This window comes from Paroedura picta, chromosome 6 (assembly GCF_049243985.1).
Source record: "Paroedura picta isolate Pp20150507F chromosome 6, Ppicta_v3.0, whole genome shotgun sequence".
In the NCBI taxonomy this organism is placed as follows: domain Eukaryota; kingdom Metazoa; phylum Chordata; class Lepidosauria; order Squamata; family Gekkonidae; genus Paroedura; species Paroedura picta.
In genome coordinates this window covers 122,380,047-122,396,444 of record NC_135374.1, presented here as the reverse complement: position 1 = coordinate 122,396,444, position 16,398 = coordinate 122,380,047, and the positions used below count along the sequence as shown (strand labels likewise).

At 54.7% G+C, this 16,398-nt stretch overlaps 1 protein-coding gene across 2 annotated transcripts; it reads left to right on the top strand.

Annotated features, from left to right (window-relative positions):
* The first annotated feature begins 4,930 nt into the window (after positions 1-4,930).
* On the top strand, positions 4,931-14,770 carry LACC1 (laccase domain containing 1). 2 transcript variants are annotated; one of them, XM_077344055.1, is made up of 6 exons: positions 4,931-5,074; positions 5,706-6,312; positions 8,505-8,686; positions 9,179-9,344; positions 13,012-13,237; positions 13,820-14,770. In XM_077344055.1, the coding sequence occupies exons 2-6, from the start codon at positions 5,739-5,741 to the stop codon at positions 13,992-13,994; spliced, it is 1,323 nt and encodes a 440-aa protein (XP_077200170.1). In that variant the 5' UTR covers positions 4,931-5,074; positions 5,706-5,738; the 3' UTR covers positions 13,995-14,770. The 2 variants fall into 2 exon arrangements, with proteins under 2 accessions (XP_077200170.1, XP_077200171.1); XM_077344056.1 differs by lacking the exon at positions 4,931-5,074 and having other exon boundaries at positions 5,103-6,312.
* The last annotated feature ends 1,628 nt before the right edge of the window (positions 14,771-16,398 follow it).

Below are 16,398 nucleotides of genomic sequence, written 5' to 3'. Positions count from 1 at the left end.
TCTCTGCCCTGTGGCTGGCCCTGCAGAGGAACTGGCTGGCCCCTGTGTGAGACGGGAGGCTGGACTGGAGGGACCCTCCCTGGTCTGATCCAGCAGGACTCTTCTGGGGTCCATAGCAGGGGAAGGCCTCGGCCTCTCTGCCCTGTGGCTGGCCCTGCAGAGGAACTGGCTGGCCCCTGGGGGAGACGGGAGGCTGGACTGGAGGGACCCTCCCTGGTCTGACCCAGCAGGACTCTTCTGGGGTCCTTAGCAGGGGAAGGCCTCGGCCTCTCTGCCCTGTGGCTGGCCCTGCAGAGGAACTGGCTGGCCCCTGTGTGAGACGGGAGGCTGGACTGGAGGGACCCTCCCTGGTCTGATCCAGCAGGACTCTTCTGGGGTCCATAGCAGGGGAAGGCCTCGGCCTCTCTGCCCTGTGGCTGGCCCTGCAGAGGAACTGGCTGGCCCCTGGGGGAGATGGGAGGCTGGACTGGAGGGACCCTCCCTGGCCTGACCCAGCAGGGCCCTTCTGAGAGTCTTCTCAGGAGAAGGCCTCGGCCTCTCTGCCCTGTGGCTGGCCCTGCAGAGGAACTGGCTGGCCCCTGGGTGAGACAGGAAGCCGGACTGGAGGGACTTCAATTTCCCAGATGTGTGCTCAGTCATGCAACTTTCTGACCTGCCTGGCTGACAATTTCATCTATCAAATGGTAGATGAACCCACAAGAGGTTCAGCCATAGTGGACTTAATACTGATCAACAGGCAAGAGTTGGTGGATGAGGTGAAGGAGGTGGGGACCCTAGGGGGAAGTGACCATGTCCTCATAGAATTCCTTTTGAGATGGGGAGCCAAGGAAGCTTGTAGCCAGACGCGGATATTGGATTTTCGTAAGGCAAACTTTAATAAACTCGGAGACATGATGAGTATCATACCATGGACGAGAATGCTGGAAGGGAAGGGAGCATGTGAAGGGTGGGCGCTACTCAAACAGGAGCTATTGCATGCTCAATCAATGACTATCCCAGAAAGACGAAAACACTGCAGGAGCTCTAAGAAGCCTATTTGGATGAACACAGAACTTCAAGAGGAACTAAGAAAGAAAAGGAAAATGTTCAGGAAATGGAGGGAAGGACAGAGCTCTAAAGAAGAGTACCTACAGGTTACTAGGCACTGTAGATCAATCATCAGAAAGGCCAAAGCTGAGAGTGAGCTAAGATTGGCCAGGGAAGCCCATTGTAACAAGAAAAGATTTTTCAGTTATGTGACGAGCAAACGTAAAGTAAAGGAGTCAATAGGCCCACTGTTGGGTGCGGATGGACAAAGGGAAGATGCAGAGAAAGCAGAAAGGCTTAGTGCCTATTTACATCTGTTTTTTCCCACAGGTCAAAGTGTTTAGGCACATCTAGAGATGGCCGTAGCCAAAGGATAGTGTCTGGGTGGCAGGTTAACACGGATAGAGAGGTTGTCGAGAGGCATTTAGCTGCACTGGATAAGTTCAAATCCCCTGGTCCGGATGAAATGCACCCGAGAGTACTCAAAGAACTTTCCAGAGAACTTGCACAGCCCTTGTCCATCATCTTCGGAACCTCTTTAAGGACTGGAAGAGAGCAAATGTTATTCCGATCTTCAAAAAAGCGAGGAAGGATGACCCGGGAAACTACAGACCAGTGAGTCTGACCTCTGTTGTGGGGAAGATAATGGAGCAGATATTAAAGGGAGCGATCTGCAAACATCTGGAGGACAATTTGGTGATCCAAGGAAGTCAGCATGGATTTGTCTCCAACAGGTCCTGCCAGACCAACCTAGTTTCCTTTGACCAAGTAACAGGCTTGCTGGATCGGGAAAATTTGGTTGATGTCATTTACTTGGATTTTAGTAAAGCTTTTGACAAGGTTTCCCCATGATGTTCTGATGGATAAGTTGAAGGACTGCAATCTGGATTTTCAGATAGGTGGATAGTTAGAGAACCGCATTCAAAGAGTTGTTGTCAATGGTGTTTCATCAGACTGGAGAGAGGTGAGTAGCGGGGTACCTCAGGGCTCGGTGCTCGGCCCAGTACTTTTTAACATATTTATTAATGATCTAGATGAGGGGGTGGAGGGACTACTCATCAAGTTTGCAGGTGACACCAAATTGGGAGGACTGGCAAATACTCCGGAAAATAGAGACAGAATTCAACGAGATCTGAACACAATGGAAAAATGGGCAAATGAGAACAAGATGCAATTTAATAAAGATAAGTGTAAAGTTCTGCATCTGGGTCAGAAAAATGAAAAGCATGCCTACTGGATGGGGGATACGCTTCTAGGTAACACTGTGTGTGAACCTTGGGGTACTTGTGGATTGTAAACTAAACATGAGCAGGCAGTGTGATGCAGCGGTAAAAAAGGCGAATGCCATTTTTGGCTGTATCAACAGTGGCATCACATCAAAATCACAAGATGTCATAGTCCCATTGTATACGGCACTGGTCAGACCACATCTGCAGTACTGTGTGCAGTTCTGGAGACCTCACTTCAAGAAGGACGTAGATAAAATTGAAAGGGTACAGAGGAGAGCGATGAGGATGATCTGGGGCCAAGGGACCATCCCTATGAAGATAGGTTGAGGGACTTGGGAATGTCCAGCCTGGAGAAAAGGAGGTTGAGAGGGGACATGATAGCCCTCTTTAAGTATTTGAAAGGTTGTCACTTGGAGGAGGGCAGGATGCTGTTTCCGTTGGCTGCAGAGAAGAGGACACGCAGTAATGGGTTTAAACTTCAAGTACAACGATATAGGCTAGATATCAGGAAAAAAAAATTTCACAGTCAGAGTAGTTCAGCAGTGGAATAGGCTGCCTAAGGAGGTGGTGATCTCCCCCTCACTAGCAGTCTTCATGCAAAGGTTGGATACACACTTTTCTTGGATGCTTTAGGATGCCTTGGGCTGATCCTGCGTTGAGCAGGGGGTTGGACTAGATGGCCTGTATGGCCCCTTCCAACTCTATGATTCTATAATTCTACGACACTCCCTGGTCTGACCCAGCAGGGCTCTTCTGAGGGTCTTCTCAGGGGAAGCCTCGGACTCTCTGCCCTGTGGCTGGCCCTGCAGAGGAACTGGCTGGCCCCTGGGTGAGACGGGAGGCTGGACTGGAGGGACCCTCCCTAGCCTGACCCAGCAGGGCTCTACCGGGGTCCTTAGCAGGGGAAGGCCTCGGCCTTTCTGCCCTGTGGCTGGCCCTGCAGAGGAACTGGCTGGGCCCTGGGTGAGAGGGGAGGCTGGACTGGAGGGACCCTCCCTGACCTGACCCAGCAGGGCTCTTCTGAGGGTCTTCTCATGGGACGGTCTCGGTCTCTCTGCCCTGTGGCTGGCCCTGCAGAGGAACTGGCTGGCCCCTGGATGAGACCGGAGGCTGGACTGGAGGGACCCTCCCTAGCCTGACCCAGCAGGGCTCTACCGGGGTCCTTAGCAGGGGAAGGCCTCGGCCTTTCTGCCCTGTGGCTGGCCCTGCAGAGGAACTGGCTGGGCCCTGGGTGAGACGGGAGGCTGGACTGGAGGGACCCTCCCTGACCTGACCCAGCAGGGCTCTTCTGAGGGTCTTCTCAGGGGAAGGCCTCGGCCTCTCTGCCCTGTGGCTGGCCCTGCAGAGAAACTGGCTGGACCCTGGGTGAGACGGGAGGCTGGACTGGAGGGACCCTCCCTGGCTTGACCCAGCAGGGCTCTTCTGAGGGTCTTCTCAGGGGAAGGTCTCGGTCTCTCTGCCCTGTGGCTGGCCCTGCAGAGGAACTGGCTGGCCCCTGGGTGAGACGGGAGGCTGGACTGGAGGGACCCTCCCTGGTCTGACCCAGCAGGGCTCTTCTGAGGGTCTTCTCAGGGGAAGGCCTCGGCCTCTCTGCCCTGTGGCTGGCCCTGCAGAGGAACTGGCTGGCCCCTGGTTGAGATGGGAGGCTGGACTGGAGGGACCCTCCCTGGCCTGACCCAGCAGGGCTCTTCTGAGGGTCTTCTCAGGGGAAGGCCTCGGCCTCTCTGCCCTGTGGCTGGCCCTGCAGAGGAACTGGCTGGCCCCTGGGTGAGATGGGAGGCTGGACTGGAGGGACCCTCCCTGGCCTGACCCAGCAGGGCTCTTCTGAGGGTCTTCTCAGGGGAAGGCCTCGGCCTCTCTGCCCTGTGGCTGGCCCTGCAGAGGAACTGGCTGGCCCCTGGTTGAGATGGGAGGCTGGACTGGAGGGACCCTCCCTAGCCTGACCCAGCAGGGCTCTACTGGGGTCCTTAGCAGGGGAAGGCCTCGGCCTTTCTGCCCTGTGGCTGGCCCTGCAGAGGAACTGGCTGGCCCCTGGTTGAGATGGGAGGCTGGACTGGAGGGACCCTCCCTAGCCTGACCCAGCAGGGCTCTACTGGGGTCCTTAGCAGGGGAAGGCCTCGGCCTTTCTGCCCTGTGGCTGGCCCTGCAGAGGAACTGGCTGGCCCCTGGGGGAGATGGGAGGCTGGACTGGAGGGACCCTCCCTGGTCTGACCCAGCAGGGCTCTACTGGGGTCCTTAGCAGGGGAAGGCCTCGGCCTCCCTGCCCTGTGGCTGGCCCTGCAGAGGAACTGGCTGGGCCCTCGGTGAGATGGGAGGCTGGACTGGAGGGACCCTTCCTGGCCTGACCCAGCAGGGCTCTTCTGAGGGTCTTCTCAGGGGAAGGCCTCGGCCTCTCTGCCCTGGGGCTGGCCCTGCAGAGGAACTGGCTGGGCCCTGGGTGAGATGGGAGGCTGGACTGGAGGGACCCTCCCTGGCCTGACCCAGCAGGGCTCTTCTGAGGGTCTTCTCAGGGGAAGGCCTCGGCCTCTCTGCCCTGGGGCTGGCCCTGCAGAGGAACTGGCTGGCCCCTGGGTGAGATGGGAGGCTGGACTGGAGGGACCCTTCCTGGCCTGATCCAGCAGGGCTCTTCTGGGGGGGGGGGGGATGACCCAAGCGGTACTTCCTCGCGCAAAGCCGCCCACGCCCCTGCCGCACCGGCCGGCCCTTCTGTTCCGGTGCGGCCCTGCAGGCGGAGTGCGCTTCCGGGGTGGCGGCGCCGGGCGGCTTCGTGCCCACTCGGCCCCCGGTGAGCAGCAGGAGGAGGAGGGGAGCCCTCCCGGGTAAGGCCGGCCCCCCCTCGCCGTGCAGGGAGGGGCGCAGATTGTTCCGCGGAGAGGACAGCGGGGGGGGGGCGGGCGGGGGGAAGCAGAGGGAGCCCCCCTGCCTCCCTCCCTGCCTGCCTGCCGTCGGGCCCCGCGGGACAGCCCCCCTTCCCTCCGTCCCTCCCTCCCGCGGGGCGGTGCTGGTGCTGGTGGTCTCCGGGGGCCGGGCGGCTGCCGAGGCGCCTCCCCTGGAGGGCGGGAGCGGAAGCGGTGTGCTGAGGGCGGCCTGGGCTCCCGGGGCTTCGCTCGCGTTGTCTTCCCGGCGGCGCGTCCTTTGCGCGCGGAGCGAGATTCCAGCCGAGGAGGGTCCCTGGTGCCTCCTGGTCCCAAAGGGAGGCGTCGCAGTCCGAGCGAGGAAGGGAGCGAGCGGGTGTGCGGGCCTCCCCTCCCCTCCCCTCCCCTGCCCAGCCCAACCCCGCCCTTGGAGCGCCCCGCGTGGAACCCGCCTGCTCGGTCCTTCGGGATCCTTCTGCTTGTGTGAGCAGGGCCCCGCTGCTGTTGCGGGATTTCCCCCGTAGGCTCCCTGACATGGGACCGCGTGCGCTCTGCGCAGACGATGCCTTCTTGTTCTTTCCCTTTCCTTCCGTAGAGGCTCCTTGGGCATCTCCGGGTCTCTTCGGACATGGCGAGGGCGCTCTTGGTAGATCTGAAGAGTGAACGGGGCTGCCCTTGGGAGGGCTGGACCCCCGAGTGTGTGATCAGGGCTCTAGAAGCGGTGCAGAAAGCCGACAGCAGCCGGGCTCCCTGGGTGTGCATCATGTGCTGCCGGAGCCTCCCCGCTGAAAGGGAGGGAGAAGACAAGTGGCCCTCCGTACTGCGAGGCCTCCACTGCCCAGAGCGAGGCCGGGAGGTCGTGTGCGCCCCCAGTACCGCCGCTGCCTTGTATGCCGTTAAGCAGAAGCTCGATGAGAAAGACGTAAGCCGGGTCCGGGTGCTCTCGCCGCTGCCCCAAAGAGCCGCCCTGAGAGTCTTTGTGGAGCAGCTCTTCACCAGTGTTTATCAGTTTGAATTTGGTGACTTCCCCGTGAATTTGGAAGCAGGCAACCTCAAGCAGCCCCCAGGAGATCCCAGTGAATTTCTGCCACCACTGACGGGCCAAGAGAGGGAAAGGATCCGCAAGGAGATCCAAACGTATTTGGAAGGGCTTCCTGCTCTGAAAGGGGAACTACGAATTCTCCAATCTGTGCTGATCCCAGGTAACTCAGAAATAGAGGTAAGGTTATTGGCTTTCCAAGCCTCTTCTTCCACCGTTTGGTTTTTCAGTGTTCAGTACACATTCAGAAATTGCAACATCACTTTGTCTGGCATAAATGCCTCGGCTTGACATGAGTCCTGCCCTCTTTTGCAAACTTGGTTGAAGCTTCCTGCTTTGTGGGAGTTGCAGGGCCGACACCAGCTTGCCACATTGTCAGAACTCAAGGACCCAGGCAGACTGGAGGACACAGTCTCCCCATAAATCAGGATTCTACCACCCCCACCCCCAAGGCATGACACTGGGTTTTCCAGTTTCCTGCATCTGGATGTCAGCGCAAATCGGAGCTTGATGCAAGGCTTCCTAAACCAAGAACCTAAAAAGGGACAAGGAGATAGTGTGGATGCGACAAGCCGTTTTGATCCCCAACACAGTCACAGAGGTGATTGTGGCCCTGTCCGAGTGTGGCTGGAGATTGGCAGGGGCTGATGGAGAAGGGGAATCGGGATCCAGAATAACGGGCCCAGGCAAAGAACTGTGTCTCTGGAGTGATAGCAAGGCGATAGCTGTGTTTTTCTTCCTGAGTTTGCAAACTAGCCAAGAGTTCAAACACTTTTGAGCTGTCTCTGAATTCTGTTTGCTTCAAGTTCCTTTTATCTTGGACAGATTCAGGTGGGTGCTATGTTGGCCTGAAGCAACAGAACAGCGTTTGTGTCCAGGGACACCTTCAAGACCAGCCAAGTGTAATTCTGAGTATAAGCTTTCATCAGGCAGGCACCCTCTGTACATACAAGAGCTTATGGCTAGGAGTCAACTTTATTGGTCTTCAAGGAGCCAGTGGACTCAAACTGTGTTCTTTCTCTTGCACAGTTAGTTGAAACAGTTACAGAAAAAGTTAGAGCCACAGAGGGAGGGAGGGAGGCAGGGAGGTAGCTCTGACCAACCTGCCAGTCAGCCCTGGGGCATCCTGCGCAGCCAAAGCACCCACCTGCAATCCTGGGGGACCAGGAGGGGTCCACCTTGGGGCTCAGCGTGGAACCTCCATGCCTGCCTGCTGGCCGCAGAGCATGAGGTGGGGGGTGCCATGAGGGGTTAACCCCTGCCCCAAATTCTCTCCTTGCTTGATTTCACGCAATGGTATAATCCTCTCCAAGAGCCCCCTAATCTTCTCCTCTAAAAGCCCTACCAATTTCCACTTCTGACAAGTGTTGTCCATCTTGTCTTCAGGGAGGAAAACAAACATGGCACACTCCTTGCAGGTGACTGGATCTGGGCCTTGAGTCTTCTATGTCTTCCAAAAATAGATTCCTTGACTCTATGATATTTATCTTCAGGATAAAGTTGTTAGGGTGCTCCCCTCACAAAGAGCCACATGCCTTCTCTCTCTCTCTCTCTTTCTCTCTCTCTCTCTCTCTCTCACACACACACACACACTTCATTCCTCAGAAGAGAAGGACTTTCCTCAGTGAGTAATTAATGGTTGTTTTGATGTGTTCACCACTTTCCATGTCGCTAAAAACCTGTAGCAAGGAAACCCAGCCTGTATCTTATCCACATGTTTTTGTGAGTTTTTTTTTCTTTTACAATTACTGAGGTCATGTTACATTTTTGTCAAAACCATGGTTGATGTTTTGCCATGTGACCTGGTTTTCGCCAGTTAATTATGCCTGTATTGCCGTTGATCCTTCATCTATCCAGCCTGCCTTAGATCTTAGGTGTGAATGCCCACTCATCCTTCTGGCCTCTTCCTCTCCCCCCCCCCCCACACACACTCTGGGGCATTGCCTGGGAAACAATGTTAAATAGTCCTTGAGCACGACAGACTGTTTTGTCAACAAGGACTGTTCACACCCAAACCCTTTGGGACTGGGAGGGGCTGTGGGCTTTGGGTAGATAAGGGGGTGTTAGTTTTGAAGCCCCAGTCTTAGCAAAGACCCTGTGACAATTTCTTCAAGAAAAAGCTTTTGTTCTCCAAATGAAGCCTGATCATTGGGAGTAATCAGAGATTCCTTCAGTTCTGGGACAAACAAGGACAGACCTTTCCAGATTGAACAGTGAATGCTGGGTGAGGTTTCAAGCTAAAAAACTGACATTCTGCAAGAATGGTTTAAAAAAAACCCCCAAAACTTATGCTAATAGTGACATCAGACCACTACATGAATGTTTATTTTAAACACCCCAAACCCTTCCCCCCAGATGATCTCTTCCTGCATGGGTTCACGACAAGAACAGGCGGCATCTCATCTATCCCAAATCTGAGCTCCTTCAATCTCTTCAGCAGTTCCAGGAGACGTGACCCACCTGCTGTGGTTCAGGAGAACCTCCGAAGGCTTGCCACTGTTGCTGGATTTGACCCACAGGCATATCACAGTGTTAAGGTAAAATGAAACATATGCTCCACAGCAGAGGTGGTCAGACTGCGGCCCTCCAGAGTTCCATGGACTACAATTCCCATGAGCCCCTGCCAGCGAACACTGGGCCTCTGGAGGGCCACAGTTTGACTACCCCTGCTCCACATGATTCTTACAGGATTTGGGAACTCTTTTAGGGGTTCTGGCAGGGCCAGCCTCATCACGGCCTTGGCAGAGAGCCCTCCTGGTTGCAGGAGCTGGGGTCTTCAGAGTCCTCAGCTCTTCCGGTTGCGAAGAAAACAGCTGCTGCACTGAAAGAGCCTCAAGGGAGCCCCTCATCAAAAGCCAGGAGCTGCGCAGGGGGACCGCAGATGCCTGGGAGAGTCCTGACTATTGACCCGGCAATAGTTGGCCCTAAATAATTGTCTTCTCCTGTCTTGTCAAGATTGAAAGCAAAGGGACCACGCACACCTCCCTGTGTTTCTTAGGGCACATTAAGCCTTGGCTTGGTCTCTGCAGGTCAACCATGCCAGTGACGTTTGGGTCATGGGAGAAGCCCAGCCAGAGAGCTACGATGGGATCGTAACGGACCAGACCGGGGTGGTCATTGCAGCTCCTGGAGCCGACTGCATCCCTGTGCTGTTTGCAGATCCTGTCAGAAAGGCCTGCGGTGCTGCTCATTCAGGTAACAGGGTTCCAGTCCTCCCTGCAAGGGATTGTCGCGCGCCCCTTTTTCGACAGGGCTGTCTTCCTGCCGAAGGTTGCATCTGCGTCCTGTTTTCGGCTGACCTCTGTCGTCCCTTTCTCTGCGTCCTCTCTCTCCTCATGCTGCCCTGAGGACCAGCATTGTGGGGGTCCCTTTGTGGTGCAGCAGGAGGGGGGAGGTGAGGCCGTGCTGCTGGGAATCCCTCCTGCCAGCAGAGGGATCCAAGCTGTGGTGGACTCCATCCCCTGGATCCCTGTCTCTGGCAGCAGCTCTGGAGGATCCTCTGAGCCTTTTGTGGCTGCAATTCCCTCTGAAGAGCACAGGCCTGGCTCCTACGCTCTTCTGGCCTCCCCCTGGAAGGTGCCATTTAGCAGCTCCATTTGAGCTTCCACTGCCGGCCAAATCAAGCTCTTCCAAGGCCCACGGAAGTCACTGGGGTCAGGCACTTGCTTCAAGCTCGCCCAGTGAGTTTCTGAGGCAGAAAAGGGCTCCCCTTGGGCTGGCTCATGTCCTTTCTTTTAACCAGTGATTGGCAGAAGCAAAGCCATGACATAGCTGCTGCCAGCATAAGTCGCCAGGAAAGCGATGAACCCCGCTGGGAGGCTAAGAAAAGGGCAAAGAGGGGCCTGCACCAGTTTTTTCATCTCCCTCTAGCTGAAGTGTGGGAGGGGAGCCCAGTGAATTCAAGTCTGGTGCCTGTTTTCACAACAAGAACGTGGGAAAGCTAGCAGGCCCCAGGGGAGCAAAGGAGGCAGGGCCAGACCCCTCCCCAGAAAACGCCACCAATTCAGACCCAAGTCCAGCAGTCCCAGAGAGACTGAGGGGGCATAAGTAGCTTCTGAGAGCCGTGCGTCTGATGAAGGGAGGTTTGATGCTCGAAAACTTGCTGGTCCAGGAGGTGCTGCTGGGCTTGAATCCAGCTCTTCTACCGTGAACCAACATGGCTCCCCAGCAGAAACCAACCCTCCAGGAGTTTCGACCAGGCTGATATGTGACTGCCCTCCTCCCGCCACCTCCTCTGCCCACATACTGTAATATCATGGTGGATTATATATGCTTCAACAGAAATGGAGGATTTCTGGAAGTTCATACGCTGTGACAAGTAGGGATGGGCACAATCCGGCTCATGGCCCATTTTGGAGCCTGGAAACTGGTTCGCGGAAGACTCCTTCCCCAAACATGCACCGGACTTTGGGCCGGTTTGGTTTGCTCTTCGAATCCAGCCATTTAACCCTTTCCAGGTGATCTCTGCCCTCTTCCTCCCAGCCACAGCAAACAGAGGAAACCAAACGGGCCAGACAGGTTCAGTTTGGGTGGGGCCTACTTGGATTGGTTAGTTCGGGGTCGGTTTGTGGACTGCCCTGAACCCAAACTGCCCTTTTATTGTATTTGTTTGTTTGTTTATTTATATTTCTTGCCTGCCACTCTCAGCACAGCCAGCTCATGGTGGTTTACGTAGATTTAAAACCCCACATAAAACAATACCCAGCCAAGTCTAAAGAAACCAAACCCAGATGGCGGGAAAACACTATCTACAGGATACCCCATTCCCACCCCCACCCCCCAAGCACAGCTATCGGCCCTCCAGGAGGTAGCTTCTGAGAGTATCGGGGCCAACAACTTTTCCATAGGCCGTGTAGGGAGGGAGCTGATCTTCCTGACCCGGCCTCACCCAAAAGCCTGGCGGAAGAGCTCTGTTTTACAGGCCCTGAGGAACATGGGCAATTCCGCCAGGGCCTTAGCTTCTCTGGGAGCTCATTGCACCAGGTTGGGCCCAGGACCAAAAACGCCCTGGCCCTCGTCAAGGCCAGATGTGCTTCCCGGGGGCTGGGCACAACCGCGGAGCGAAGGACCTCACGCGGGGCATGAGGAGACAAGTGGTCCCTCAGATAAATGGGACCCAAGCTGCAAAAGGCCAAAACTTGAACCTGATCCGGAAGCTGCCTCAGCATAGGCTGGACAGGAGCCCTCCCAGATGACTTTGTGAGGACCCTGGCAGCCACATTTTGCACCAGCTGTAATTTCTGGGTCAGAGATAAGGGAAGGCCCGCGTGGAGCGAGTTACAGAAGTCTTTCTTATCAAACCAAAATGTATTTTACTGCTTTAACAATATAAAATATCTTTTATCATATAAAATTGTACTATGTGGAATCTCATAAAATTTAGAAGTAGAGGGGTCTTAGTTTTCTGCAAGCAAAATCGCAAATCTATCCCATTTTGCTTGGGAGGGAGAGACAATAAAAGCAGAATCAGACGAAGGGGGGGACCCAGAGGGGATTTCCCTCCCCCTAGGAGTTCCTGGCAGGTTGCTGCTCCTCATCTTTAACCCCCCCCCCCCCGTTCCAGAGGAGCAGGAGGAATAAAAGAGTAAGGGCAAGTGGGGAGGAGTTAGGGCGGGCCCTGTCCGGGATAAAAACTCGGGGGGCCCAATCAGGAGCCGCTTTGTGGCTCCTGATTGGGCCCCCCGAGTGTCCATCCAAGGCCAAGCGGCCTTGTGTCCATCCAAGGCAAAGCACGGCTCCCCATTGGCCGCTTGCCCAAGCCTTGCTTGCCCTGGCTGGGGAGTCACCGCACAGACTGAAGATGGTGCCTGCCCGGTGAGTCCTCCAGCCGCCCTCCTCCCACTAGGGAAAGCGGCGTCCCTGCTCCTTTCCCGCCCCTGGACCCTTCCTCACGAGCCTTCTGCCGGGCCCAGCCGCTCCCTTGCTGCCGCGAACGAGCACCTGGGCCCGGCAGAAGCCTCGCCCGCCCTCCGCCGCCATTTTCCGGCTTCTGTTGGGCCCAGGCGCTGCCTTGCGGCCGCGAGGGTACACTTGGCCCCAGAACAAGCCACCAACCTTCTTAGGCTTCTGCCGGGCCCCGGATTCCCACACACACACACACACACACACACACTGCCCTTCCCCCTGCCCGACCCACCTCGCCTCTACCTTATCCCTCCCTTCCGGACCCACACAAACGCACACACACAAACCTTTTACCCACACAAACGCGCACACACACACACTGCCATCTCCCTCCCACTTCCCCCCTGCCAACCCGCCCCTTCACATATACCCCTCTCCCATCCCATTCTATCTACCTCCCTGCCTGCCTTCTTCCCTTCCTTCCTTCTTTCCTTCCTCCCTTTCTCCATCTCCTTCTTCTCTCTCTGTCTCTCCCTCTCACTTACTTCCTCTCTTAATTCCTTGATCCCTTCCTGTTCTTCTCCCTTCTATCCATCCCTGCAAAATCCTCTTCCCCTCCTTTCTCCCTCCCACTCCTCCTCCCCTCTTCTACCTTCCTTCGCGACATTCTTCCTCCCCACGCACTATCGCCCGCTGTATTTCCCTTCACAGCGGGCTTTATTTCTAGTTATCTAATAATGTAAGCATTTTGGTGGAACCCATTTTGAGTGCATAAAACACAAGAAACTGTTTCATGGGAGGGTCCCCCCCATTTTTCCCCACTATAAAAATGGCATAAAAGCCTAAGGAGGGTGGGGGGGGGGGGGGAGAAGCCGTGTTATGATTCTGAGGCCCTCCCATCCTGCTGGAATCCACTGGTGCCAGGCTCTTTCGATGGGCCGCCCTCGTGGCAGCCCCCTTGTGCTTGGCTTTGACGCCCTCCACTTCCCCGCCCCTTCTCTCCCCTGCTGCTGCCCAGGCTGGCAGGGCACGCTGCTTGGGGTGTCGATGGCGACAGTGCGTGCCATGGGGGCTGCCTTCGGCTGCCGGGCGGAAGACATACGAGTCGTCTTGGGGCCGTCGGTTGGGCCGTGTTGCTTTACGCTGCCGCAAGAATCTGCCGAGCAGTTTCATAGGATCGATCCAAAATGCGTGAGGCGTTTGGAGTCCCCAAATCCCTCCGTTGACATTAGAAGAGCAACACGGTAAGTAAGGATTCGCACGGAAGTGCAGTCTGCTCCCTTCCCTCTCTCTTACTCCTTGGCGGTTTTTCCATGTTTTCTTTCAAGTGGAGGTGGGTTCCTTTTGGCCAATCCACACTTAGGCTTCCACCTGGAGAGTCCACCAGCTCCCTTGTGGGTTTTTTGGGTGTGTGTGGGGGGGAGGACTAGTTTAGTTGCTGTGTGTGTCTATTTTATGTGTGGGGGTGTGTGTGTCTATTTTATTATCTCCAGTGGCACGGCCAGGAGATGGTACCCCTTTTGGCCCCAGAAAGCGCTGTGCTCCGTGGTCAGGAGCAAAAAGCCCCGTGGGCTGTGGCGGTGGAGGGAGCGGAGTGGAGCAGGGCCAGGGACTGTTAAGCACGGGCAGCAGCCCTGTGCCCTTCGGCCTCTCTGCTCCCACTTGTTCTTATCCCTGCCCTGCTGCCAGCGTAGCCTCTTGGCTCTCTCTCATCCTTCCTGGAGCCCCTGTTTAGCTGACGATTCCTCTCTGAGGAAAGAGACAGGATAGGGAGCTGCTGTAATGTCTTCTGTCACAGACCACTTTCTCCTGCTCTCCTTTCAAAGAGTTCTTCTGGAAGCTGGAGGAATTCTGCCGCAGAACATTCAAGACGATTCTGTGCTGGACCCGAAGCAGAACCTCACGCTCTGCACATCCTGCCACCCGGATCTGTTCTACTCTCACATCCGTGATGGTGAAAACTTTGGGACGCAGATTGGCTTCATATCCATTAAAGAGTGACTGTCTTCCATAATCTGGTGCCTTAATCTGCAGAGGTGGTGGCTGATGGGCCTCTCCACATGCAGGGGTCTTCTGACGATTGCCCATAGTTCCCGGTAAGAATTAGCTGTTGTTTCTGGTGTGCAACTGTCTCCGGAAACAGCAGCTCCCCTAGCTGCAGCAAGGCCTCTAACCGTCAGCAGCAACAGACCACCCATCATGCAGGCCTGGGAGGCGTCTTGGGTGCTTCCCAGCAAGTGACAAAGGCCAGTTCTCTGAAGCACATGAATGTACCGAGAGCCAGTGCAGTGTTACGGCTGAGAGTGTTGGACAAGTATCTGGAAGACCCAGGTTCCAATCTCCACTGGTGCCATGGAAGCTGGCTGGGTGACCTTGACCAGTCACCCTTTCTCAGCCTAGCCTACCCTACAGGGTTGTTGAGAAGATAAAATGGAGGAGAGATCTGTAATCTGAAAAGGGGGGGGGCAAAGGAAGTAAATAAAGAAATAAACACAGGGGAGCTTTTCAAGAGGCTTAATATGAAACTAGTTCTGCTGGTTTTTCTTCAGAGTCAGCTCAAAGGTGTGTGTGTCTTTTCCCAGTTGTCCTTCAACCAGCAGTTGCCATTGGCCACTTTCCTGCTGTGCATCTGCTGAGATTTTGACGTGGCGGGCTTGCTCCTTTCCCCGGAACGAAGCCGCGGGCCCTCATCTGTTCTGTTTCCTCAAACCCTCACCTGTCCTTGGAAAAGTCACCCAATACAGTAAAAAGACAGACTGGCATAACCAAACGCAGTCATAGAATCATAGAATCATAGAGTTGGAAGGGGCCATACAGGCCATCTAGTCCAACCCCCTGCTCAACGCAGGATCAGCCCTAAGCATCCTAAAGCATCCAAGAAAAGTGTGTCCAACCTTTGCTTGAAGACTGCCAGTGAGGGGGAGCTCACCACCTCCTTAGGCAGCCTATTCCACTGCTGAACTACTCTGACTGAAAAATTTTTTCCTGATATCTAGCCTATATCATTGTACTTGTAGTTTAAACCCATTACTGCGTGTCCTTTCCTCTGCAGCCAATGGAAACAGCATCCTGCCCTCCTCCAAGTGACAACCTTTCAAATACTTAAAGAGGGCTATCGTGTCCCCTCACAACCGCCTTTTCTCCAAGCTGAACATTCCCAAGTTCCTCAAACTATCTTCATAGGGCTTGATCCCTTGGCCCCAGATCATCTTTGTCGCTACCCTCTGTACCCTTTCAATTTTATCTACGTCCTTCTTGAAGTGAGGCCTCCAGAACTGCACACAGTACTCCAGATGTGGTCTGACCAGTGCGGTATACAATGGGACTATGACATCTTGTGATTTTGATGTGATGTCCCAGTTGATAGAGCCAAAAATGGCATTTGCCTTTTTTACTGCTGCATCACACTGCCTGCTCATGTTTAGTTTACAATCCACAAGTACCCCAAGGTCTCGTTCACACACAGTGTTACCTAGAAGCGTATCCCCCATCCAGTAGGCATGCTTTTCATTTTTCTGACCCAGATGCAGAACTTTACACTTATCTTTATTAAATTGCATCTTGTTCTCATTTGCCCATTTTTCCATTGTGTTCAGATCTCGTTGAACTCTGTCTCTATCTTCCGGAGTATTTGCCAGTCCTCCCAATTTGGTGTCACCTGCAAACTTGATGAGTAGTCCCTCCACCCCCTCATCTAGATCATTAATAAATATGTTAAAAAGTACCGGACCGAGCCCAGAGCCCTGAGGTACCCCGCTATTCACCTCCCTCCAGTCTGATGAAACACCATTGACGACAACTCTTTGAGTGTGGTTCTCTAACCAATTTCCTATCCACCTAACTCTGAAAATCCAGATTGCAGTCCTTCAATTTATCCATCAGAACATCATGGGGAACTTTATCAAAAGCTTTACTATAATCCAAGTAAATGACATCAACCGAATTTCCACGATCCAGCAAACCTGTCACTTGGTGAAAAAAGGAAACCAGGTTGGTCTGGCAGGACCTGTTGGAGACAAATCCATGCTGACTTCCTTGGATCACCAAATTGTCCTCCAGATGTTTGCAGATCGCTCCCTTTAATATCTGCTCCATTATCCCACAACAGAGGTCACTCACTGGTCTTTAGTTTCCTGGGTCATCCTTCCTCCCTTTCTTGAAGATCGGAACAACGTTTGCTCTCTTTCAGTCCTCTGGGACATCTCCAGTCCTTAAAGAGGTCCTGAAGATGATGGACAAGAGTTCTGCAAGTTCTCCAGAAAGTTCTTTGAGCACTCTTGGGTGCATTTCATCCAGCCCAGGGGATTTGAACAGTGCAGCTAAATGCCTCTCGACAAACTCTCTGTCCATGTCAGCCTGCCACCCAGACACTATCTCTTGGCTACTGCCATCTCTAGATGTGTCT

Coding starts and splice junctions, on each gene's coding strand:
- LACC1 (XM_077344055.1), top strand. CDS start 5,739: ATGGCGAGGGCGCTCTTGGTAGATCTGAAGAGTGAACGGGGCTGCCCT. Junction 6,313..8,504: donor CCAATCTGTGCTGATCCCAG/GTAACTCAGAAA, acceptor CCTTCCCCCCAG/ATGATCTCTTCCTGCATGGG. Junction 8,687..9,178: donor AGGCATATCACAGTGTTAAG/GTAAAATGAAAC, acceptor TGGTCTCTGCAG/GTCAACCATGCCAGTGACGT.